General features: G+C 40.2%; 1 protein-coding gene across 13 annotated transcripts in view; it reads right to left on the bottom strand.

Moving 5' to 3' along the window:
• The window catches only part of LOC125021040 (unconventional myosin-XVIIIa-like), a 59,235-nt gene that overhangs the window by 16,622 nt on the left and 16,965 nt on the right, over positions 1-25,648 (bottom strand). For all 13 annotated transcript variants that reach the window (XM_047606821.1, XM_047606822.1, XM_047606826.1 and 10 more), the window contains 28 exons: positions 25,478-25,620; positions 25,208-25,308; positions 24,963-25,026; positions 24,726-24,870; positions 22,223-22,393; positions 21,262-21,352; positions 20,668-20,860; positions 18,331-18,417; positions 15,606-15,744; positions 14,442-14,601; positions 14,161-14,347; positions 13,081-13,306; positions 12,793-12,902; positions 11,619-11,684; positions 10,186-10,314; positions 6,707-6,850; positions 6,432-6,521; positions 6,192-6,311; positions 5,990-6,104; positions 4,631-4,758; positions 4,324-4,478; positions 3,320-3,443; positions 2,988-3,188; positions 2,514-2,624; positions 1,836-1,940; positions 1,506-1,652; positions 1,201-1,314; positions 166-282 (listed from right to left, as the gene is read on the bottom strand). In XM_047606821.1, coding sequence (XP_047462777.1) covers positions 166-282; positions 1,201-1,314; positions 1,506-1,652; positions 1,836-1,940; positions 2,514-2,624; positions 2,988-3,188; positions 3,320-3,443; positions 4,324-4,478; positions 4,631-4,758; positions 5,990-6,104; positions 6,192-6,311; positions 6,432-6,521; positions 6,707-6,850; positions 10,186-10,314; positions 11,619-11,684; positions 12,793-12,902; positions 13,081-13,306; positions 14,161-14,347; positions 14,442-14,601; positions 15,606-15,744; positions 18,331-18,417; positions 20,668-20,860; positions 21,262-21,352; positions 22,223-22,393; positions 24,726-24,870; positions 24,963-25,026; positions 25,208-25,308; positions 25,478-25,620 — 3,683 coding nt within the window. The remainder of the gene's footprint in view (positions 1-165; positions 283-1,200; positions 1,315-1,505; positions 1,653-1,835; positions 1,941-2,513; positions 2,625-2,987; positions 3,189-3,319; positions 3,444-4,323; positions 4,479-4,630; positions 4,759-5,989; positions 6,105-6,191; positions 6,312-6,431; positions 6,522-6,706; positions 6,851-10,185; positions 10,315-11,618; positions 11,685-12,792; positions 12,903-13,080; positions 13,307-14,160; positions 14,348-14,441; positions 14,602-15,605; positions 15,745-18,330; positions 18,418-20,667; positions 20,861-21,261; positions 21,353-22,222; positions 22,394-24,725; positions 24,871-24,962; positions 25,027-25,207; positions 25,309-25,477; positions 25,621-25,648) is intronic.

Here is a 25,648-nt window from a genome sequence, read left to right as displayed (position 1 = left end):
CATGTGGTCTGCAGTAGAATAGACTGCCTCTCCCTGTTTTCAGAACACACATTGTTCAAAGGAGAATATATTTGAGGAATAAGAGGCAGAGATCTGAGATTTTATAGGAGCTATATTGCCATGGTATTTGACAAGATGTCTAAGAAGCTTGGCAGGTCATGGTACCTGAGAAACTGCAGCCTTGTGTTTCTTCATCAGCTCATTCATGTCCTCCTGATCCTCCTCCATGCGGGACTGCAAGTCATTCTTCTCTCTCTGCAGACGGCTGACTTGCTCCTCCAGCTAAGGGACAACCAGAGAAGGGAACACACTTTTTAGTATCGTATGACAGGATTTATTCATGAGCTATTGAATATGATAAGTGGCCATTAGCTGGCTGGGCCGTGGAAGTCCTGGAATCTCATCTAATGGCAATGAAACACAATCTGGACAGGGTTCTGGCTGGGGGATGAGACCAATTGGAGATAATCAATTGGCTCATTTAGGCAGGGAAAAGTGCAGCCAGTACAGCATACTGGTGATGTCCTATTTAGAGTTCATCCATCGAGTTCAGAGGGGAGACTCAGGCCCTCAATATGCATTCTCTAATCTTAGACATTTACAAGACCTCCCCTTGCCATAAATGCAGCAATTAACAAGCACAGACACGCAGCACTCTGTGTGTCATCCCCAGAGACACAAACATCCTCAATCTGAAATGCAGGCAGTACTCTCGTGAGACAGCCATTAATGAGCAGATGGAGGGGAAAAAACATTCCACAAAGCTTATTTATCCATTAGAGCAAAATGTTGAAATCAGACTTATGCTAAAGGGCATTTATTATTTTAATATGCCACCATGGGTTGATGGTACAAATCTTGCGAATCTTGGGCCGCTGCATTTTGTAGAAAGTAAATTTAACAGGTACAGGCCTTAAAAAAAGTTTATTCACTTGTTAAATTCGTCCACCAAAAGAAAGATATAGAAGTTGTAAAACAAAAACGTCAGATATCTTTCATTACCTGTAATTGTGTGATAAACACAATTGATTAAATCACAGATAAACAAGGCACAAAAACATACTCCATTAAAGGCGTAGGCAGAACTGATTGGCATTCAGGCCTATTCAGGTGAATAATTGGAACATAATTACCGCAATTCCACTCTGCATTATATGTTGCACCCTTCAGCACACATTGTTAACGGATGTCAGAACTCACCGACATCTTAGCTTTGACTATATCCTCCATTTGGATATGCAAGTCCTCTATTTCGAGTTCCATGCCCTTCCGTGCTTTCACTGCTGATGCACAAGTGAACTCTGACTCCTCCAGCTGATGGAAACAAGAAGAAAGAAATGTATCAGGAAAGGGGTGAGGGACAAAGATTACTGAGACAAGATGAAGAATCTAGGCACAATTTTTATGCTCAGTTCAAAAACAATGCATTTTTTTGTTTCATCTGTTAGTATTGTACACACATTATCTGCTGGTGCAAAGCAAAACTATTTATTTGGCTCACATACTTGATTTTTGAGCTGGGCAATCTCCCTTTTGCTGGGGGCATTACTCTTCAGGTGGTCCAGCATAATCTGTGCATCAGCCAGGAGGACTTTGGTTCGCTTCAAGTCTTTCTTCAGCCTCTTCTCTGTCTCCACATCCCTCTGGCTCACCTGAATGACAAACCACTTCTTTACAGCCAGTGTTGTTACACATGACTTTCCACCCTCCTTCAAAACCCACAGCACCTCTCCAGACTCAAAAGCGTTTTCTTTCCAATCAAAAGAAGTGGCCCACACTAAATCACATGCACTTAACTGCACTGACAGAGACCAGAGGCAGAGTGATGAAAGTACCTGGTCCTGAGCATTCAGCAGTTTGGACTCCAGCTCTCGTTTCTCACGCAAAACTTTTTGCTTGTCCTCATACTCCTCCTCCAGCTGCACCTCCATCTGTTTCAGCTGCAGGACACATAAACATTGTGCCAAGATGCACAAACAGATGATCAGCGATAAAGCCAGACATAAGACATCATCATCAACATCATCCACCCTGTTAGACATGGCTGCTCTCACACGTCAAAGACAAATGGATCTCCCCTGAGCAGGTCTGCTAGCCTTTAAAGCCATCAAAAAAAATAAGTGATGTGAAAGTCCAGATCTTTTTTTTTTTTTTTTTAACTTTTCTGATCTGATCTTTTTCTCAATTACGTGCTTTCTGTTTCAAGCTAAATAATAAGTGACAATCCATACAGTAAAATTCTTATGTATTTCTTCTTTCAGCAAATACATTTGTCTAAAACATAGGCAACCTTGTGTATACCAACATGTAATGAAATAACCAATTCAACAGCTTTGTTGCTGGGCTTTGGGAAAAGCACAATGACCTTACTTACATTATTAACACAAATGTAGCTTTCTCAATGCTGCCTTGATCAAGGTCTACTAATTGTTGTTCCAGTAAATGTAGGCCATGAATAAGAATGAATAAAAAAAAAATTAAAAATGAAAAAGAGAGAGATGAGCAACGCCTACCTTCTTACTACAGGAGTGCCTGATCTCCTCGACCTCTTCATCCTTACTCTCGATCTCTTTGGAGTGGGTCTGCCGCTGCCTCTCCATCTCCATCTCAAGCCGCAGCTTAGCCTGAGCACATGATGAGGATGCACATGACATGTAATGCACAGCAACCATGAAATGTACAAAAGAACAAGCGATCTGAGTTTAAGCAATCTTTGTGGAGTTAAAGGACTTTTGTGTATTGGGATATTGTGTATTGGGGTGTGGCCTAGAGGTTTGACTTAAAATAGGAAAATATATTTGGGTGGAGGAAGTGCATAAACAGCAGTTTTTGCACTCATGGCTAAATTAAAGTGGTGATTTTAGCATGTGTGTTCACATAATTCAAATGTGCTGCCTGTAAAGCAAACCTGGACTAATAAATATTCTTCTAGCAGCGCTGAAATTGTTCACTCTGGTATAAAGCAACACTTCAGCATTGTCCTGTACCTGTTCCAGCATTTGGATGGTTCCGGCCTGCTCGTCCAGCTCCTCCTCCTGGTCTTTCACCTTGGCCTCGAGGTCGCGAAGCTGCTTCTTGACCTTGGCCAGCGAGGCCTCATCTTTGGACTCCTGAGAGGACAGATCCTGTAGCTCTGCTTCCAGCTGCTGCACCTTCACACTCATGGCACACAAATCAGTGTCCTTGTCCTGCGGGCAGAAAACACACAGTAATCTGTGCACACGTCTGGACCATCCCCGTTATGTCACACTGAGAGCAGAGACCAGACATGATGTCCCCAAAAGAGGACATCTGGAATGTGTGGCGTAAAGGAGCTTACCTGCAGCTGCTGGCGGAGGTTAAACATCTCACCAGTCATTAGGTCTTTGTCTCGTGCCAGCTTCTCCTTTTGGATCTTTTCTCTTTGTACCTCTGCCTGAGCCTGGTTCTGCTCCAGGTCAAATCTGGAACACCCACACATATACACACAGATACACTGAGACACAACTCAGGAAAATGTTGATTTTACAAAGAGTTTCAAATGGTTGATTAGTTGAATATCATAGGGAATTAAAGGATTTCATTACACAAATTAGCAATTAGATAAACACACAAAACAATAAAGTACAGAATATAAATGTGATAATGTGAGCTGATGCCTCTCAATTAATTTATCAAAATGAGGAGACGTAGTATGTACTAACAGAGCAACACCATGCATTGGTCAGAAGAAAATCTTAGAAAGTTCTCTGCATTATTGACTTTTGTGTATGGTATATGTTACTTAGAAGATTTTAAGATGAGAAGACATCAGGCTATCCTTGTCACAAAGCCCAACATCAGTTTAGAGCCACCTCTGTTTTGGCCTCCACTTTTATCCTTTGCTATTAGCCATCAATTTACCATCGGGTTGTAATAATGAGCAAAATGTTTTCCTCAATTGTCTTGGGCAGAAACACTTATGGTTAGTGAACTTAACAGCTAAGTGTTTCATGCTGTCAGCTCGTTGTAATTCCCTGTTTTTCTCTCTGAAGCGCAGCTGAAAATAATTTCACCCACAGAGCATCTTCAATTAGCCACAGGGGAGAGATCGCATTCTGCCACAGCGATAGCTTCTCAAGTGCTTAAAGCCTGAATCATTTTCTCAGCTAATGCAATTCCACAGATTACAGAACATCTCAGTCACTATTCAAATTAAAGAAAACTTCAGCCTTTTGCAAGTGGGCGTATGCTGGCTGAAAAAAACAGCTCAAAGTCCTCCGTCACGTGTGTTTATGAAAAAAAAGAAAAAGAAAGAAGAATGATCGACAGACAGGGAGTGTGAGAGAGTAAATGGTGACTGACTTCCTCTGTTTCTTTTCCAGATCGTGGTTGCGGCTCTGTAGGCCCTCCAGGTGAAGCTTGGTGTCCTGCAGCTCGGCAGTCAATTTCTGACACTTCTTCTTCAGCTGCTGCACAGAGTGCTGCACATCCTCATTATCTGTTTGCAAATCAGCCAGCTGCAGCATGCATTTACACACACAAACACAAACATTTTTTATGATTCTCTTAGCCTTTATACAATGAAATGGATTCATGAACCACATGTGTGGCAATCATATAGTAAAACAGAATTGAATTTTCAAAGTTTTTGTTACAAATTTTTTCTTGCCTTTCTCTCAATATGTCGTTTGCTTTGCTGCTCTGTCTCCAGCTTGTCATCGAACTCCTGCTGGAGTTTCTTTTTTGTGAACTCCATTTCACGAATGGCTCGATTGTATTTTATCCGCCACTCACCTCCTGGAAAAAAGCCATACAATTTAGAAAATGTCTGTGTGACATTTGGGTGTCTCCTGCCTTTAATGCAAGCCTAGCTGGGTACACAGACGAAGAGGCTCAAAAGCTCAGAAATGATGGATGCTGTGGATTATGGAGTGCACTGTACTGGCTGTGATGGTTATCACATTCAAGGACCGCAATAATATAATCTTTCAGGAAGTAAAACTTCTTTCATCAAATCCCGACCTTATGAGGTCACAAAATTCGACAGGAAGCCACGTAGCAGCCTTTGCGTCTCAGCTCTAATCTTGGATAAACCTAAGGTAAGAATTCAGAGCACACCACAATAGTAGTTAGAGAAGGACATGTCTAAGTGGCACTTTCCACAGTTCTTAGCCGACCCTAATTCTGGAGCTGTCAGAGGCTATCAGAACTATAACAGCGGCCAGGCAGACATTCAGGTTCAGGTTCATTTCCAAGCCTTATCATTTTAGAGGCTGTCCATTTCTCCTTCACATACCAACACCGGCTCCTCCATCAGTGCTGCTCATTAGCATATATATAGCATAATGACAACTTGCAGGGCCACCGGCTCTGATCCCAACGATTATTTTCTCATTCATCTAAGAAGTCTGATATGCTCTGTAATGGCTTGTCTGCTGAGGTGGGTTGAAGGGGTGGGAACGCAAGAAGAAAAAAAAAAAGGATAATATGCTCTCAGCAGGTGCTCTCTTTCCCAGCAGGGGGAGACCAGCAACAGGCATTAGTTGTATGCCTGGGAGGAAACATCTTAATCCCCTTGTGGTTAATTCCAAACTTGGAAAATATACTTAACAGTATTATGCAAAATGTGACCAAGTCTTACTGCCATGGTTCCTGCTGAAACAGTCAAACAAAGACATCCATTCCTGCAGCTACAATTAGTACAAGAGAAAATTTTCAAACTGCGCGCATAATACATGTATGAGGGGTTCAGCAAATTATGCCTCTGACCTGAGTTGACATGCCCATTAGGCAGGCTTAGACAAGCTCCTGCAAATGTCATAAGCTACGATTAATTAGGGAATTTAAAATATAGACATTCAGAAATACTAGACCACGAATGTGTTCCAAAAAGGATGAGTAAAGTCACTGCAAGTCACATTATCAAAATGATCTTCAACACTGGGCTTGAAATTAATTATTTACACAGATGTGCATGCCTATCTAGGGTGTTGCCTGATGGTAACTAGCAGTTTCTAGTTCAACTAACCAGCATCGTCATCATCGTCCATCTCCCCATTGAGCTCTGATGTTTTCATGAGGCGTGCTTCCATCACCTCCATCTCCTGTGATTCTAATTGTTTTTTCATGGCATCAAATTTAACCTGAAATTAACAAAAAAAGGCATTACTGAAGAGAAGTCATAACAAACTTGTGTATATTTTTGTATATATTTTTGTGTATATATGTGCCTGCAGATCCTTCATTTCCTTCTCCAGTCGGAGTCTCTCTGAAGTCTCAGTCTCCAGCAACTGGGATGCTGACTCACTGGTGCTTCTCTCATCAGCCAGCTCTGCCAGCAAATCAGTGATCTGAACATAAACATGAACAGTCACACAAATGCAAAACTCACCAAGTGAAAGTCAAATCTTTAACTAAAACCACCAGTCTCAAACAATGTCCTCCCAGGATGCATTGCTACAGGGACCCACCCTGCTCTCCAGTTGATCTGTGTTCAGTCTCAGCTCGTTTCGCTCTTTCTCCACTCTCTCCAGCTTCAATTTCTGCTGTTGTATCTCCTCCTGGAGAACAGAATATAGTTATATAAGTTGCATGCTATATTACAGGTAAAACTGTGAAATATTAAGTAGTACAAGAAATGTCAAATATTAATGAGAGGAAGTCAGCGCCAGGCAATGCATTAATGGCTGTCATACTGTGAGGAATCTATAGGATGGGATGTTATCAAACAGAGAGGTCTGCTCACGTCTTTGCTTTGCATCTGCTCCTCGGTGAGTTGGACCTTAATGAGGGGCTGGACTGTGGTGAAGAGCTTCCACCATGGCCAGCCCTTCACACCACGGTTCTTCTTGATGTTTTTCTGGATGCACCGGATTGCTAAATCCTGAATCTAAACACACACAGGAGAAAATCGTCAGCACAAAATCCATTTGTTGTGTAGTGCAAGCACAGAACTCTGCAGATGGTAGAGTAATATTTATATAATTACTTATAACTGTGTCTGTTAATCTTCAAATAAGACTTTTATTATTAATACTGTAGAGATTTTAATAACTGTACTTCAGCAGTATGGTATTTAATGCAGAATAGTGTATGAAAACTAGTGTTCAAATGCAGACACAGTGCAATGCACAAGTATCACATGGTCCAAAAGTCTGTGGATCGATGCCAGAACTGCTTACTCAGTGGAATAAATTCTTTACAGAACTCATCTACTGTTAATATGTTATGCCCAATGCTAATGAAGACAATGCATTCTTGGTTCTCGGGTTATATTGGCCATGTTTGGGAAAGTAGATATCTCAGGACCTACCAGCCTCCTCTAGAGAGTTTCTGTAGAGTGTGTTCCAAGGCTGGAAGCTAATTTTTGATTAATTAAATCAAACATGTTGGCAGCTAATTCCAAGTATTACACGATTTCCATGCTGCTTATGCATGAGGCACTCAAGCAGCAGCAGATTATGGGCAAACCCAATTAGAGTAACACAATTCTCAGCATCAGGTACGTTTTGCCCTGAAGGTACTCTCTATGACCAATTAGGATTTGTCACGCAGCGAAAGCCGTACTATGGAGCAAAATGCAACAAATCTCTGATAGAAGATTTAAACAGGTCTCACTTGTCATATTTAGTCTAAAATGAATAGGGAACAAACAAAGGATTATACTTCATGAGCCCCATGGATAAACATTTTAGTATTCATATCACATTAAGAAGGTGTGACAACTGTAAGACAGTGTGATGTGAATTACAATTTTGAGGTAAGATTGAGAAACGTGCTTTTCATTCTTTTCCACAATATTCTACATATATATAGCATAGAATGCATGTGCATATATGTACATTCATGTCAGCAAACATGTAAGTGTGTGATGTGGCATGACTTTAGTACCGCCTGATCACACTTTGATCCTCATTCTGAAATGAATACATACAAATGTAGCCTAAACCCATGCAATATATTGATGGCCCTGACTGTGGCATAGCTCTGTGTCTTTCATTCAGCACCATGGGATTGCAAGTTTCAAATAAATGAGATATCCTGTAGAATCCCCTCCCTGATAAAGGTATATATTTCGGTGAGACGTTCAGATGTGGGGGACATTTTCAAATGAATAGGTGCAGTATTACTAGGCAGAAGCTAGCTTATGCATGGTGCCGATGCATAAGATCGATTCAATGCAAATACTACACAAAACAAAAAACATTTGTAGGGCACCTGAAGGACAGAACTCCCAATACGGTAAGTGCCTGCTGAGGCAAAATAACAGACTTTGAAAATGTCAGCTTGTCCCCTTGAGGAGACAGATAAAAGGGGGGAAAAAAAACAAGAAAAATTGTGGTTTTGTCATTTAATGTCACATGGGCTTGGCACAGCTTCACAAGGTTAACATGCCAGGGAATATCAATCAAGGGAACTTGTGACTTCTTGTCACATCCATATACATCAAGCAGCAAGTGTGTGAAAGGCTTCACCAGAACTCATTCGCACTGTTCCAGAGGCAAATTACCGTCTACTGTACCTGCTAAGACTATATACTTCACTCAGCGCAAAAAAACAATGGGATCCGATCAATTTCCACAGATTAATATAAGGGGAACAGCAAGTGTGGAAGTGGATATGCTATATCCCTGATACAAGACCAATACATCTTGTAAATCTGCACTGTGGAGAGAATGGGAGATGGTAATCACTAAGTAATATAGATCAGTTTTGGCACGGATATATATTTTCACATCTCATTGTATATGGCTGAATTCATAATGTTTAGTCATTAACAACAGATAGACAAAGATAAAGACTGAGACACCTAATAATATTTCCAAAAATGTTCAACTATTCCAGTGATATGTGGGTTCATGGATCTGGTCTCTGTCCAGTGGAATCATTAAGATATTTTAAATATACATTTATTTTTATTTGAAATATAAATATTTTTAAAATAAGTTTACTGATATTTCTGAGAGAAACTAGGTGTGGAAGTCATGTCCATTACCTATGCACAGTTTATATGAAACTATGCACCACAGCTTGATAGAATCTATGGTAACTGCAATCACAATCATAACTGCAAGTTACATGTGACATGTTGCCAACCTTAATCGAGTCTGAGATCAATCTAATTAAGATGAAATAAAGTATTATCTTTTTATTATAGACACATTTACAGGAGGTGGGTGGGCATGAGGGGGCAGAGGAGGAAAAATGTTTCTTTGCTAATGGGTTTTGTAATTGCACTGTTGCCTAGCAATTTTGAATGGTTCCTTGCCTTCATGTTCTAGCAGATTGTAAAGCACAAGGCTCTTAGACTGCTTTGTTGCATGAGTAATGACCTTTGAACTTAATAAATAAAATACATTGGACCCTCATTTTAAATCCACATCCATTATTCTTATTGTATACACATTAAATGAAGAAAGCTTCATAGAAGCCGTATTAATTTAACTTATTATAAATATGACAACGTAATAATGTTACTAGCATCATAAACAAGTGAACAAGGTATTTACTCCCTAACAACATGTCATATTGGATGACCAGCAGAAATGTTGATATGGTTTCTGCTGGTTCATCACAAGCCAGCTGAAGCGGCACATTCACTTAAGTAGTAATCACAGAGAAGGAAAAGTACTGCAGGGCTCCATACATCAAAGAGGACATGTATGAGGTCCAGAAAGATGGACCCACACATGCTGGGAGAAAAATGGAATAAGGGTGGAGTAGATGCGAGTCAGCAGCATGCCTGATAAGGCTGCATTTAAGGGACTGACAGAATGCAATAGAAATCGACATGTCACCATCAAATATCTCCTTGGGAAAATGAATGAGATGGATTATGGGTAGGGTGGTTCTACGGGCCGTAGCTCTACAGAACATATGTGTAATTAGTTGAATATTTATTGTAAAGCTGGTTAGTTTTACTCAAACAAAAAAAGCAAAGGCACTAAGAATAGCTCTGTACTCACATTCTTCACCTACTTGACCTACTTTGCCTGTGCAACATAATGGACCTTGATACTTTGTTCGCATTTGTTCATATATTTATATATATATTTGAATTATAAGTTGCTTCGTTTCCTTAATCAGTTTGAGTTTGACATCATTCAAATGATTATATACATGGATTTTGTTGTAGATAAATATTCCATCCTATATTTTGTTATATTGCTGGTATTTTTTAGCTCACTTTAGACAGAACACATTTCAGCGTGACGTCTTTCCTACCTTTCTCTTCTTGAAAGCTTGTCGTGCCAGGTAACCTCTACAGGCAGCTTGGAACAGGGTTAGGTTGCGTTTGGTCTGCTCATCCCTCTGTTCCTCCAGCTTAGCCAAGGTGCCAGCTCTGAAGAACAACTAGAGGCAGAAGCAATCATACACAAACACTTATTAGTAAAAGGTAATGTCATTGTGAAGCCATTTAATTCTCTTGTCAGCCTAGAGGAAAATAGATTTGGTGGTCCTGCTTTAGTGTGAAGGACAGTAGCAATATTAACACAGAAGTTTGTTTGTTTTCTGTAACTGCTTGTCCTCCAGTGGGTTGCGGGGGGCTGGATCCTATCCCAGCTGTCATCAGGCGATAAAACAGAAGTGAGTCTAAAAAATAAATAAATGCACTGAAATGACAAATAGGACAATAACAAAACAGTGTGATCCACAGATAAGTGAATTTAAGTGATAAAGCTCTGGACAATCGGCTTTGTCTATTTCTAATCTGAACCAAAGGTAAAGTACATGCAAACAGACAGTAGAAAGCAGATCACATGAGGGAGTGTCTAATGTATTCACAAATGATGGGAGCAAGCTATTAAAATGGATGAATAATGGCAGAAGAACTATCTCTGCCCAAGGCATTGAGGAACCTGTTTGTCTTCCATCTCCATCAGACGCATGTAGTACCTTTTTAAACAAATGCAGTTATGCTGTTTTTAGTCATGTGGCTATCATTAATGGCTTTTGAATCCACAGCTCTAAGGTTATTTGGGGTTGGCATAATTGGCATGCAAGCGAGACACGTTGCTAAGACGCCACTGGAATGCTTTGTGAATGGCCAACTGTGCTCGTCTACATCTGAGCCCATTTCACACTCCAAAGTGTGGCACCATGTGAAGCTGCCTCCAAACCATTATCATGTGTTTTAAAAGAGCCTTGCACAGCACATATCGAAGATCATAGGTTCCGCCGTTGTCCATTATGGTTTCCTTTGAATTCCTTCTTGGCTGATGGCCACTTTACAGCTGATAGGATTAGACCTCGGTTTCTAAGCGGTGTTTACTGTGATTTCCATACAACGGGTGGGGTGAAAAACAAAGACAGGACATGCGTTGTGAAAATTTGTTGTAATGGCCTGAAAAGAAAGAGGGAGTTATGGTCACACAGGGTAGAGACATGCCTCTTAGGTACCCACTGGCTAAAAGACTAGAAGGGACAAGGCTTGGCAACTCTCCAAAAGAGGATGGCAAACAAACCTCAAAGAGGGACAGGTGTAATGAAAGACATACTTCCCCAGACAGCAAGTGTCATAAAGACGAAAAAGAAGAGCTCTGTGCTGCAGCTCTGTTGTTAGAGTTTAAACAGAAGAGAGACTGGCAAAGATTTGCAGCAAAGGTTTATTCAGCACTTTTTAAGCAATTTTTGTTTGAGATGGTAGCATTACTCACCCTACTCAGACCCATGTGGTAGCTGCTCTTCTCTAAATCCAAAGACTCCAGTAGCTCCTCCACAGCCTAGGTAAAGGCACAAATGCACAAAAACACACACTTAGACTTTGTAAAGCTGGATCCAGTGGGAACTTCTACTGATACTCCAAAAGCTCAGTAGTCGACAGTCGCCCCTAAATTGTCATGTTAAATTAATAGTAAAATCTAGTTTCCCCTCTTCTCTCACAATCCTTGCCAATTGGATTTTTGTTTTGAAACTATCACAGTATACACAGGAAAAGTTCCTTACAACCTCGACAAACCAATTACAACTTGTCCCCCAGAATCCACCTGCTCCTGGCTTATTCATCATGACCCCCCGGTGTTCTTGGCTCGATTGAAGCTTTGAACACACACATCCTATGTAGAGGTACACCATCAGCCAGCCCGGAGCCTTCCCTCTCCCTGCCCATCAACCAGCCTGCCGTGTATACTGTAGGTGTATTGTTGTCTCAGCCTCTTCTCTCTACTTGAGCCTCTAGACTGAAAGACCACATCTAGATTACACCAGTAGAGGTTTTATACTGAGGGGCTTTTGTTTGCCAGTGTTTCCACAGAAACTCGGCCCCAATACACCAACACAAGGGACTAGGGCTATACTCTCTCTTAACCCCATTCTTTCACGCTTTCTCTCTCTCTCTCATTTCTCTCCAAAAACAAACTTTAGAGGCTTCTCTTGCAGTGGACCAGAGCACAGCACATGATTATTCATAGTTAACGTCTAAAGAATTAAGCTCAAACCAGCTTTACAATCAGGGTTCATGAATTTAAAATGTGTAGAAAAACAGCAGTACTGTCAGATTAACTGAGAAAACCCTGGCAGCTAGTCTGCAATGTTCAGGACACAAAAATTATGTTAAAAGTGCATGTAGTTCAATGTTATTGTTTTAGTGTTTGATTGCAGTGAAGTACTTTCTATGGCACAATACTCCTTTATTTCTTTCATAGGAGTGACGAGGTTAAGTTGATTAGGTCATTAGCTATAGCTCTGATGAAGGTTTATTTCACTGTCAGCTGGCTGCTGACAAATCAGGGGCAGATGTAATGAAGCTGCCTCTTCACAACATTAATCTTCACTGAGCTTGGCCACTGGCGGAGCCCTACTCTCTACACCCTCTCTCCCTGATTGACTTACTCTCTTCTCGTCCTTCACTATATAATTCCTTCCATGCTTCTTGCCGAGGTGTGGTGCCAGCACATCAAAGCGTCGTCGAAACTCTGAGAACACCATGTGATCAGGGTAACCTGTGAAAGTCAAGATAATATTATACTCTGCACATATTTGTAGAGTGCAATCATTATTTTGAGGTGACCCCATGAAAGAAAATAAAGATTTTCATCATCTTCTTTTCAAGTACGCATTGGGAGGGAGGGTTGTATTTATATACCTGTTGTAATTATAAGATTTACGTAGCTACCTCACCTTGCCTGTAGATCCGCAGGGCATCGAGCAGTTTGGATCCACGCATCTGAGCGCGGAGCAAGGCTACATCTAGCTGCATTAAGCTGGGATCTCCGCTCTCCCCTTGGGCCTCACATTCTCCTCCTTTGAACATGGATCCACTCAGAGCCTTGAGGGCATCTGCCTTGGGCAATATGCAGTGAACAAAATGAATCCTGGACCTCCGCACCATGTCAAGGAGAGCGTCCTAGAGAAGACAGAGCAGGGTTAGGGACCTAGGTTGGAACAGGTCAACGATTAATGCAGCATCTTCCCATATGTCAGAGCCATCTCTGTTTCCCCAGGAGGCTAAGGTCATTTAATATCTTCCGGAAGCTGCTGGACATGTTCTACAAGACTATTGTCATCAGTGCTCTCTTATATGCTGTGGTGCGCTGGCGAGACTGCACTAAGAAGAAGGAGACCTCGCGGCTGGACAATCTATCTATATTCAGAGGCTTAACAACCACATTCTCTACAGTCAATTATATTTTCATATTTCATAAGCATCCATTGCATCTATGATTTATTCTGTACAATGCAGGTAAGACCTTCGCTGCAACCCTGGAATACAAATGATAAATGATTTAATCATGTCAATATCTGAAGGCTACATTTAGTACAGTATGTGTGTTACTCTACTGTAACTCTATACTATATTCTGTACAAGTTAAATATGCACATTTGGAAATAAAATTAATTCTCCATTTTAAGTTTTACTGAACATACAGTACATACAGGGGTGAATGCTCTTTTTGTGCAATAGCTTTGGAAGCAAAAGCAGCAGCAGAAATGGCCTCTCTAACAACAGGCTTATTATAATTTTCTCTGGCTGCAGTCCAACCACTGGCCTTTACCTCATCACTTTTCTTTTAAGCGGTATTGAGGAATTTGGGGATGCTATAAGGCCTAAAGTAGATTTCAAAAGAAATTTACAGCCTTATTACATATCCAAATACACCTCCAGTTCTCTTGCTGTTGATGTTTTGACATTTTGAGTTAATAGTGGACAAACACACTAAGTTTGGCAGGCTGATTCTTTTTCCCATCCTCTCCTCTCACCACTTGAAGCTTTATTTGGATGCACAAGGACTTCTTCTTGATAGCCGCAACCCCTGTGGTGAAGGTCTTCCTCATGCTGGTAGCCCGTCGCAAAGACAGCTGGGAAGCACCTTCTAGGCCTGCAATGGAACCGGACAAAACAGTGGCTCCTCCCGCTCGGCTCATGAACAACGAGCTGATGATCTTCCTGCAAGAGATACAGGATCTCAGAATGATACTTTGCATTAGTCTATTAATATTTCACATCCATTTTGCCAATAATGAGGCTCTGCCTGACTTACTTCTGGGAGTCCTTCAGGAGGCTTGCAGCGTTGGTAGAGGCAGGATTCTGCTTGGCGTAGTTCAGCCACCCACAGACATCATACTCCACCCATTCAGTACCATGACTGTGACCCAGCAGGAAGTGATTTTCTTTTTCACTCTTCAACAGGAAAGTGTGACCTGATGTAAAAGTGGGATTCACTGTTATAATCCTATTCTCAGGGTACATAAGCAGGGATATGACAAAAAGATGCAATCGTCTGTAACGGTTTAGGAATAAGTTTATGCAGCGTGCATGAAGAAAAACGAGCACATTCCTCATGTCCTAATTGGAGCATTGTCACAAACTCATAAACCAAACTGGAAAATTCTAATTTGCCCTATGCAACTGAATGAGAAGCCTCCAGCTGTTGTTGCCTTAAACAACACTTTGTTTTTCTACTTATATGTCACAAATTTCTTGCACAAACATTCTCTTCAGTTTCAATTTAAAAAACAAAGGTCAAAGTCATTGTGAACTCAGAAATCATGTTTTTGGCTATATTTGTAAGAATGTATATATTATATGAGTATGCATGTTACAGTGAATATAGTACATATATGAGGCTAAAGAGACATAGACGTGAAGTTCAGCTCAAGCCGTTTGTGGAAGCATGCACTCACAATGCAGTAACTCTAATTTCCTGCATTATACTGAGTTCAACAGGAAACAAAGTTTAAAAGCTTTAACTCTGACAAGTTTATCCAACAATATGCATGGGACATATAGTAATTCTGTGACTTATCTACAGCACAGTGCTGGTCAAACTGGCAGATATAATGCTTGTGTGAAACCTATTGTGTGATCCTTCCCCATGACACAATAAAATCTGCTTTGCCCAAAGGGAGAGAAGTCGATAAAGTGCTGTGATGTGTTTCAAAACTCTTAATAGCATATAGTGAAAATTTTATAGCATGCTATAGCAAGCATTGGTACATACTCTGAAGACAAGAGCAAGAAACAAATTTGTTCTCATACACTGAATGTAATAAGGAATTCCAACACAATAGAAGTGTAAGATGACTGCACAATTAATATTACTGTATGATTTATCACTTTAATTTTTCATATCAGTTGTTCAACACTCAAAACTATCCATGCTTTTAAAGACCATTTAATGCTTGTGTGTCTGTCCACTCCTTGCCTTTACTCTCGCCCTCAGCAGGTCCATAGTAGCTGAAGAGACGCCCCAACAGCGTTTCGTCTGATCCCCCAGGCTGCAGTGCTTCCTCCTCCATCAACCACAACAGGCCCCGTGCTTCATCTGTTCGAACTGTCCGTACCTGTCAAATGAACATGAATAAACACATACACATATGAAAGGTCATACACCCTTCGGTCATAACATCAAAACCACTGACAGGAGAAGCAAATGACATTGACCATCTTGTGGCAATCCAGTGCTCTGCTTTCAGATCTGGCATTCATGTGGATGTTACTTAGACATGTACCACCCACCTAGACCAGACCAGTCACCCCTACCCCATAGCAATGACACTCTATGATGGATGCAGCCTGACACAGGCACACACACAAAAATAGTTTAGGAGCAACTAAAAAAAACATAAAAAAACAAACAAACAACAACAACAACAACAACAAAAAAACACAAACACAAAGTGTTGACCTGGCCTCCAAATTCACGAGATCCCAAACTGATCAATCCCCTCCCCTCAACCCATAGGACCCAAAGGTCCCCACTAACGACAGTCTGTTACCGGACACCCTCAGAAGACCCATGTCCATTCTGTGATGAGTCACAGCTGTTTTGGAGGCACAAGGAAACTACACAATATCAGGAAGGTGGTCATAATGTTCTGCCTGATCGGTGTAGGTCCTTTGTTAGAAGTGTTGATAGAAAATGCACAACATTTTCAGTTTTACCTTCATTTCTTCTTCAAATTTTACCTCTTTCATGCACTTTATCATGGGCTCTGCTCTTTACTATGAGCTCTGCCTGAAAAGACTGCTTCAGCAAGCGTTGCATACTTGAGTAACAAACCACCTTGCCACAAGGACATTTAGCTCGTTTTAGCTACTTAATGGGAGCACATTGATGAATCAGAGTATATTTAAAGCTTTACTATTTATCTGCCTCTGGGGTACAAAAATAAACTAATAATTTCCTTAGAAAAATTGTGAAAATTATCCTTCAAACGCTGCATGCTGGCAGTCCGTAGTCTGTTTATTAAACATAATGACTATATGTATACAGTGAACTACTAAAAGTAGTCCAAGAAATCACTTCCTCATACTGAGGACAAAAGAAATTCAGGAACAAATAAGTCAGTAAGTAATTGAGATCTGTCAGTCTGGAAAGCCATTTCTAAAGCTTTGAGACTCCAGTGAACCACAGTGAGAGCCATTATCCACAAATGGTGAAAACATGGAACAGTGGTGAACCTTCCCAGGAGTGGCTGGCCAATCAAAATTACCCCAAGAGTGCTGAATTACAACAATTCTGGAAAGATGAGTGGGCCAAAATTACTCCACGGAGCTGTAAAAGACTCATTGAAAGTTATCATAAATGCTTGTTTGTAGTTGTTGGTGCTAGAGGTGGTGCAACTAGTTATTAGGTTTAGGAAGCAATCACTTTTTCATACAGGGCGATGTAGGTTTGGATTTTTTCCCCTTAATAATAAAAGCCTTCATTTAAAAACTGCATTTTGTGTTTACCTGTGTTATCTCTGACTAATATTTATCACTGGAAATTAAAGTTTCAAAAGTATGTATATATAAGTATATATGGCCCCCGTGTCCCTTAGCAATTAGAGTCAAAGTGTCATCAGTTTAGCGGTTACTGAAAACCAGAATGAATATGAAGACTGCATTGTTTTAGTTTAAACTTTCACTGGCGTCATAGCTGTGAGTGGTAGAGTTTTAGCTAAAAAAGCCACTGTTTCTTAGCAGAGTAAAACTAACTCTAGAGAAAACTGTCTCCACCAGCAGGTAGGTAGGTAGGAGCTTGTTTAGCCTGTGATAGCGTGTGAATCCATTGTGGAAACCAGTGCTTAGGAATCCAACCCACAAAACCAAAAACTGTTTTAGCAGCTATCAGGAAGTTGCACTAGAGACATCCTTATCAGCAGTGCACACCACACTGACTGCAAATACAACAGAGGGTGTCCGTTTGGAGGAGACATATGACAACTCTGTGGCTTGCAATGAATTGAGCATTAAGGCTGTTTGTGATAACAGACATCTGAGCTACAACAAGAAAAAAAACACCATCTGCAAGTGGAAAAAAAACAGCGATCAAACTGTTTTTTCACTCCAAGCAGCAGATCTTTGGAACTGACTTTAGAAATGACTTTGAAGAATCTGTGTGTTGTTTTTTTCTCTCTTTGATTTTAGCGTGATGTACTACAGTTCGCTGCTTCTGATGACATTCCCATTTGAGTGAGGACCCTTTAAAAAGTAAAAACGCTCAAACCAAACATATTGGAATTAGAGCAAAGTGATCTATGACTCTCTAAACTCTACCATTTCTGTTTCCATGGTGCAGATCATAGGCTGCAAAGGCCAAACATTGATTTTCTCTCTTCAAGTCGATTCTCTAACCTTTCTTTTCTTGGTACTACCCTCTGTTTCTAGCCTCTGCCAAACAAAAGCAGCATAAAGAAAACTTTCTTTCTTAATTCACTGTTGAATTAAAAAATAAATAAATAAATGGATACCTAGAGACCATTACGTGAAAATAGATCATGAAAGGCGTGCAAGTCCCTTAGGTGTTGTGAAACGTATTCAAAGAAAAGTTATTATGTAAATACCAGCTATTCATGCAAAAGAAAAAAAATAAGTGTTGGGGGTGCCATATGACATTAAGAGAAAAATGAGGACAACAGACAGAAGTGAAACACTGGACTTACCAGTGCTTGGCTTGAGGCTTGGTCTACCACTGCCACAGACAGAGATGTGCTGGGTTCTGTGTCGTCTAAGGAAAGTTCTATGTTCTCCTGGAGGATGACAGACAAGCAGATTGACACGCGCTTTGATGACTTGTGAGGATGAGACCCAAATAGTATTTTTTTCTGAGTGAACACAAGCAACAGGACAGGGACAAAACAGTTGTTGTACAAAATATAAGAAAGGAAGTACTCTGTGTGTGTATAAGGTGTGGAGTGTTGTGTTAAGTGGATGCACAGTGAAACTGGAAGATAAATAAATAAATGACAGGCTGACAAAATAGATAAAGAAATCATATTGCTAATTGTAATGGATATAGTGGTAATAGTATAGTAACAGTATTCTGTGACATATATGGCATAATATGAAAGCAGTAATACAAACAAACAGAATATAATATTAAGGATGACCTGTACATCAAGGGAACACGAAATAAGGAATAAAGATGAACAATTTTCTGTAATAAATATAAATGGTGTTATTTTTAGGATGGAAATGTTGAGAGTCTGAAATATAATTGATGACAACCAACTAGAAAATTTGGAATCCAGGGGTAATATTATTCTATAGCCATAATCATAAATCTTTATTCAAGGAGACCCTAATACACCTAAAAAGGCAAAGTAGATAATGAGGAAACAGTTCTTCCAAGTGTGTAAGAGAAAGATGTGTCACAGCGTGTCTTTGACTAACGACCCTGTCCATTTGAGAGAACTCAGTATCTGTTTTGATCATGGTTCCTGTCCCAGAAAAAAAAAGATTAAAAAGTCACAACACGTGAAATGTGCCTGAAGTGGTGTGCTATTCATTTTATGAAGTCAAATGAAACCCTGATCTCATGCAGCCATGAGCCCATGAAGACACGGCCTCCAAGGGACCCTGTCTCTTGGAAGCCGACATCACAACGGGGAAATTTACTACAAAGAGTTGTAATTTGAGCTGCAATAAATCAACTTTTAATCGATTTGAAAAAAATAATTGGGAACTATTTTGATTTAATTTGAATTAATTCAGTCATATTTCAAACTAAAGGCTAAACCCCAGAGGGACTCATTGCTTTTAATTGTCATAGAGTATATAAACTAGCACAGATTAAAGACTGGGCTGTAGTCTTAAATTGCATTCTTCTATACATTTTATAATCATTACATTATAACAAATCGATACTGATTTGATACTCATAAGGAGAGAACTACAAAGCCCCAAAAAGTACATATAGAACAATATGTACCATTTACCTTGACTGTTTTTCTCCAACTGTAAATGATAACATTTCATTAATGTTGTAGAGGAAGTGGAAATTAACACAAATTTACCTTCACAGCTCACAGCAATGACAAAGTGCAAGCTGTACTTGAAATGGCTGGAAATGTTGGCAGCAGTGTGGCCGTGACAGATGCCAGTGCTGTAGTTCACTATCAGGGCGAAGTAGCTGAAATTATTTTTGGTCTCTGCGTTAATGTGCAGAGGAGAAAAAAAATATCCAAACAGCTACATTAACCATGAAGAACATGCCTGTTGTATGTGTCACAGCTTAACCCGCCTGACACTGCCATTGTTAATGCCGTGCATGGTTTTAAATGAGTTTGACCCAGTTTACAATGACGGTTTCATGGCTTCTTATATTTTCAAGATATTCTGACAAGAGAGAATTACACTACGCAGATTTATGCAGTGCTTCATTTCGCTCCAATTCCCTTTCTCCCAGGCAGAGGATGTGGGTGGGAGTGTGGGTGGGAAATCCCAGTATCCCTGTTCACAGTATTAAAAGTAACTTTAGTGTGCTATTAGCTGTGTTTTCAATAAGACGAACATTTCTGGGATTAGAGTTTGGACAGCTGGAATGGATTAATTTAATTTTTTAGTACTAAAAGAAAATCTCTATTATTTGTCCTTGAATATCCTAAATCCATGGGGATGACTGAGCCCAGTTACTATAGTCTAGCCTTTCTAGGCAGAAGTTAAAGGAGGACAGAAGAAGAATAGTTCCTTCATCAGGGAACAGCATCAAGGCTGTGCAGCTGGGCGTGTCTCCCGAAGGCAGCTGTGAGTGACTTTACTTTGATCTCAGCAGAAGAGGTGAAGACTGGCATCACTAATGAGAAGGTCTAACACATGAACTAGCCTGTCTTGTCACAGCTTGTGACAGGTGGGACGGATTCTGTATCTGAGATATGAACACATACACTATTGGAGTTGATATATCTGAGAGAGGGCAGCCGGCAAGGGAGAGAGAAAACAGAGGCAGTGAGAATGAGGCTGTATGTATGCACGGCACATTATTCTCCATATGTCTTTACCTCTTTGTATCTTTCCAGCTCCTGAACAAACGTACGCTGGTAGAAGAGAGTCTGCAGCCGTTCTTGAGTGTAGTTGTGGTATAGGTCCTCGAAGGTTGCGCCGCAGTCGCGCTTGGCCAGCCTGGGGTTTTGAAAACCTGGAGTGTCCACGATGAGCAGTGAGCACAGGGAGTGCTGGCTGGATTTCAAGGCCCTTAAGCACACAAGGAAAACACAAACACGCATACATGTAAACATATGCTTCGCAATACTGAGACAGCTTTGTTTTATCAATTACATTCACTGCATAACCCCTGGCTTTGACCTTTTCTCTCCCCACCACATCTATTATTTTAACCACCCACATAATCTTCATTTTATCTTTTATCCTAAATCCAAGCAATAAAGATAAACTAGCCACCCCTTAATTGATCTACCCGTTAAACCTCTTAAAAACACAACACAATTACACAAACTGTGTTTAAGCTCAAATAAATAATGGTGATAAAAACAGCTGCCAATATATAGAAATGCATTTAATGAATAAATTCATAAAACCTTTCCATTATATGACAGTTTAGCCAGAAATACGTTCAAGTAAAGTGTGATACTAACCGGTTTATTAAGGAAATGAGGATGGTGAAGAGTTCAGAGTAAAGTGCAGATGCCATGGCCTCTAAGCACTCCATGGCTGTAGCTTTGAATCCTCCATAAAAAGCAGACAGACACAATAAATCAGTAACCGCAAACTTAAAATATCACATCACCAAACAAAACTAGATGAATTAGAAGAATGGCATAGTTTTAAGCTGTAAAATGTAGAGGTATGGCCTTTGCATTTGCTTCTAAAAACAAAGCACAGTGGCATCATTTTATTATAATCTGACTGACATTCATGGTGTACTGAAACTGGTACTGAATTGTTTTTTTTTATTATTTTTTATTAAAGTTGTGTCATGTAGGACTCAGGTGTTTTGAAAATGCATGCATGCTCATGTCTGTGCCCAGCGGCACTGACCACCTGTTTAGCTCTTCTAATTCATTCCATTCCTGTCATGCAAAATAGTGACTTTATGTCGCTCAGGGGAAGTTTTCGCATTTGAACACATCTACGTGTGAGAGTAGATACAGGGAAGGTTAAGCACCGGACATTCCTGTCCATCCTGACTGTGACAGACATTTAACTGTATCCTCATGCCCTTCAAAATGTGTTGCAGTCTGGATGGAAGTCAGAGAACCCACACATGTGAAAAATCAATGTGAGGCAATTATGATTTCAAGGACAATGAATGAAGAGTGGATCCAAAATTGCTTGTCCTGACATAGTGTGTCTACTTATCTGTCAACAGCCATTGTAAAGCTGCAGTATTCATTACTAAGATAAGCGTTACTTTCTCCTGTGCATGCAATTTCCCTCAGGTGATGAGCAAAGACGTAAGAGTGTGCTTGTGTATGTGTGTGGAAACAGAAAGAGTGACAGACAAAGAGAAAAAGAGTGTGTGTGCGTGTGTGTGGAGCGGAGGGGGGTTGGTGTGAGGAATGAAGACCATGTTGGTAAATGTGGTCTGCGGAGTACCTGCATCTGCTGTGCCATTTTCTTCAGAAGCCTGGCGAATGGTGCTGGCTCTGGGCAGGGTGCCCTTGGCCTGGTGCTTGAAGATGGAGGAGGAGAGTTCCTCCAGGGTGCAGCCCAGCAGGTAGGCTGCCTTCTGGGCCCACTCATGACGTGCAAATTGTTTCCTGCCAGCTGAGACACGTGCATAAAAACCTCCATTAGCCCTTCTAACAGCTATTCCAGGGGTATGGTAGCTTTGTGACAAGCTAGTCTCTGACAGGGTAGGATTATGTCTCTGGTCAAGCTGACACTGACACATGCACTAAAAGCATGTTCGCAATCTTGGCAGCTTGAACACATTGAACTATTGTTGGAAAAAAAAGGTCTATCCACTGGGTTCTACAAGTAGAAGCTTCAATTGTTTAATGCTGAAAACATGTCTGTGAAGCTGAAGTGATAATTGCTCCTTTTTGTCTTCTCAACAATGAAAGCAACACTTATTATTAGGGGACACAATTCATTTATTTACATAAAGACTTCCACTGGGAAACACAAGTTTCTCTTTAATCTAGTAACTGAGTGAAAGAAACATCTAGATATGAGGGCAAATTTCAGTTTTAATCCGCCATGAAGTGGTATCTTCTAAGACTTAAGAGAGAAACTGGGGGATTTCACACAGAGAGGAGTGGGCTCTATCTGTTTCATCAGTGCTGCACAAGTCTTGCATACTGCTTATGATGATAAGTAGGATAGTTATAAAGACATTTAAATATTTGCTTTGATGGAGAGTTGGCACCACTGCTAAAACATGAAAAAGATGAAAATGGTTCGCCAGTTGTAACAGAATATTATTGTATCAGTGTATAACTATTAAAGATTATAAAAAAAAAAATACATATGTGCTGTATTTGCACTTATCCAAACTCTCAGAGTGGGAAGCATTTTTCTATCTGAACTTGATAGATGTAAGTGTTGATTTGACAGTAAACAGTCAGGCATGTTCTTTTTAGGTGGTCCCTATAATTAGCTGTCAGAGATTAGAGATCATTGCTGCCCTCTTGTGTTACATAATGAAGCTGCACAGTCAGTAAACATAACTTTACATACTGCTTAATATTAGATATAAAACTAAAAACTTAAATTCAGCCCAAGGAACAAGTGTGTTTGTTAATAGTGTAGACTATTTTCACTAATAAATGTAATATTCCCAGAGGCAGGGAGAAACAAATTAAAACACCATCCATGTGTCTAGTTCTTCGCGCCCATAAGAATTGCTGTGTGTTTAACAGAAGGAGAACAGAACTCCAACATTCTTCCACTAATTTGCAGATCATAACAAAGTCGTTTAGTGTCTGTATTCCCAATAACAGACAATACTCACTGCTGATTTTTTAAAACTAGTCCATCATGATGTTATGCTGCCATCTAAAAGATTAGTATCCAGCTGGAGGGGACCACTAAAAAGAATTTGGCAAGCTATTGTGCAAGTGACTGGCAATTACAGTGCAGACAGTAGGAGAAGAGAGAACAAACAAAACAAAAACACTAAATGTGGTGCCACTGTCACTGCTATCATGCATTCCTTGCGGTTTGCATGATGCATTGTGTGCTATATTTAGTAAATTGATTTGAACTGGTTTCAAAATAAAGAAAAAAATATATAATTTTGCAAATATGTCCAAAAATAATTAGTAATACCTCAGCAAATCTTTGTGACGGCTTATGAAAATCCAAGAGATCAAATGAAAGGCAAATGCTAACGTTAGGGAATTCTATTACTTAAAAGGAAAATAACAACCTCTAGAAAATTCAGACAGAAACACAACCTTGTGTTTATGAGGTCTGCTGTTCCCATTAGTCTAGTAATGTATTGTTATGACAAGATAAATGTTTGCCAAGTCTAAGGCTGAAATGAGATTGAGTTGTTTTGTATCCTTGCTCTATTAAAAGCTCCTTCAAAGAAGGCTCAGTTAGTTTGCAAGTGGTTCCAATTGCTCTAGCACAAACAGTTCTCTGCTTATTTAATATTATCATTCGCTAAGGAATAATAAGGTAGATCTGACAGAGGTTCAGATCTAACAGAAATAATACAACGTATCAATTGATACTGTGAAGGCATGATAAACCTGTAATAAGAAGTCTCGAATGATTTCAAGTGCTGTCAGTTCTAAAGCATACACTCCTCTTGAATGACCTAAATATTTTGAGGTGTAGATCAGTGCAGCTCAGTCTAACAATCTGTGCACTGTGCAACATCTTTTAAAGTGCAGATGCATAATTCAGTTATCAGGATTACATCTGCCTTGCATCACACAGAAGATGTTACCGACTGTGAGATAATGCAGGCTTGACATCTGTCACATTACATAAAGTGGAATTAAAATTGGTTTGGCTAACAAGGGTAATTTTTGACGTTGGCCATGAACAGTGTATGCTTTAGAATAATATTTTGCATCTTTGTTATTGGTACGAGTTGTGAATAGCATTATTAGCACAGCACCAATAAGTGATACAGCAATCTTACCCTTGGTAGCTCCCGCAGACCCGAGATGGTAGATGGCCCCAAGGACTAGCCAGAGGGCCCTCTGCTCATCAGCACTGATACCCAGAACCTTCATGGCTGCTTGTAGCTTGGAAAACTGTTGCGAGGCCCGTTGCTTATCCTCAGCCTGTTTTATAAAAAGTGTTAGCTTGATAACTGCTAAAAGTACAGATGATTTTGTGGTTCTACAAACCAAGTCCAGTAACAAGTTGTATTTACCTTACTCTGTGGCATGATTCCAAATGCATTGTTTTCAGCAAAGTGGTTAAGGTGCAGCTCAGTTCTGATGAAGAAATTAAAAACAACACAGAACATATCAAAGACTGCAGTCTTGGGACCAAGAGGGGAATTGGCAGAATTCTCCAAGAGCAGTCATTTATCATTGCACTATATCTGTGTAATAAATCCTGAGCCCAACAGTGGGGCATTGTGATTTTAATTGGCATGAGAGTATTAATCCTGACCTCAAAGAGCTATCTACTCCAGCCATCAGGTAGTAAAAGACATTAAAAGTGGACTCTCCCTCTGGTCTTCTTGTCACCCTCATCTTCTCCAGAAGCATAGTCTGCAACAGAGCAGGATATTAAAATGACAGAAAAATAACATTATCACACTAACTACTTGTGTCCTAACAAAGCCTCTTGGAGTTTGGTATTATCAACAAAGTGTCTGAGATGAAAGCAGGCATGCTTAAGAATGAGATACACCATTTGACCAACTGTGTTTATTTGTACCTGGATAGAAGCAGAGGTCACCAGGCCCGCCTGGTCGAAGTCCATGGAAACAATATGTGAGAAGCGACTAGCATTCCCATTCATACAGGTGGAGGCATTCCCAAAAGCCTCCAAAATGGAATAGACCGCCTGCCATTTCTCTGCTACAGACAAAGAGAAACACTGGTATAT

This window comes from Mugil cephalus, chromosome 15, assembly GCF_022458985.1.
Source record: "Mugil cephalus isolate CIBA_MC_2020 chromosome 15, CIBA_Mcephalus_1.1, whole genome shotgun sequence".
Classification (NCBI taxonomy): domain Eukaryota; kingdom Metazoa; phylum Chordata; class Actinopteri; order Mugiliformes; family Mugilidae; genus Mugil; species Mugil cephalus.
Note: the sequence above shows the minus strand (reverse complement) of the source record. Positions and strands in the feature narration are given on the sequence as shown.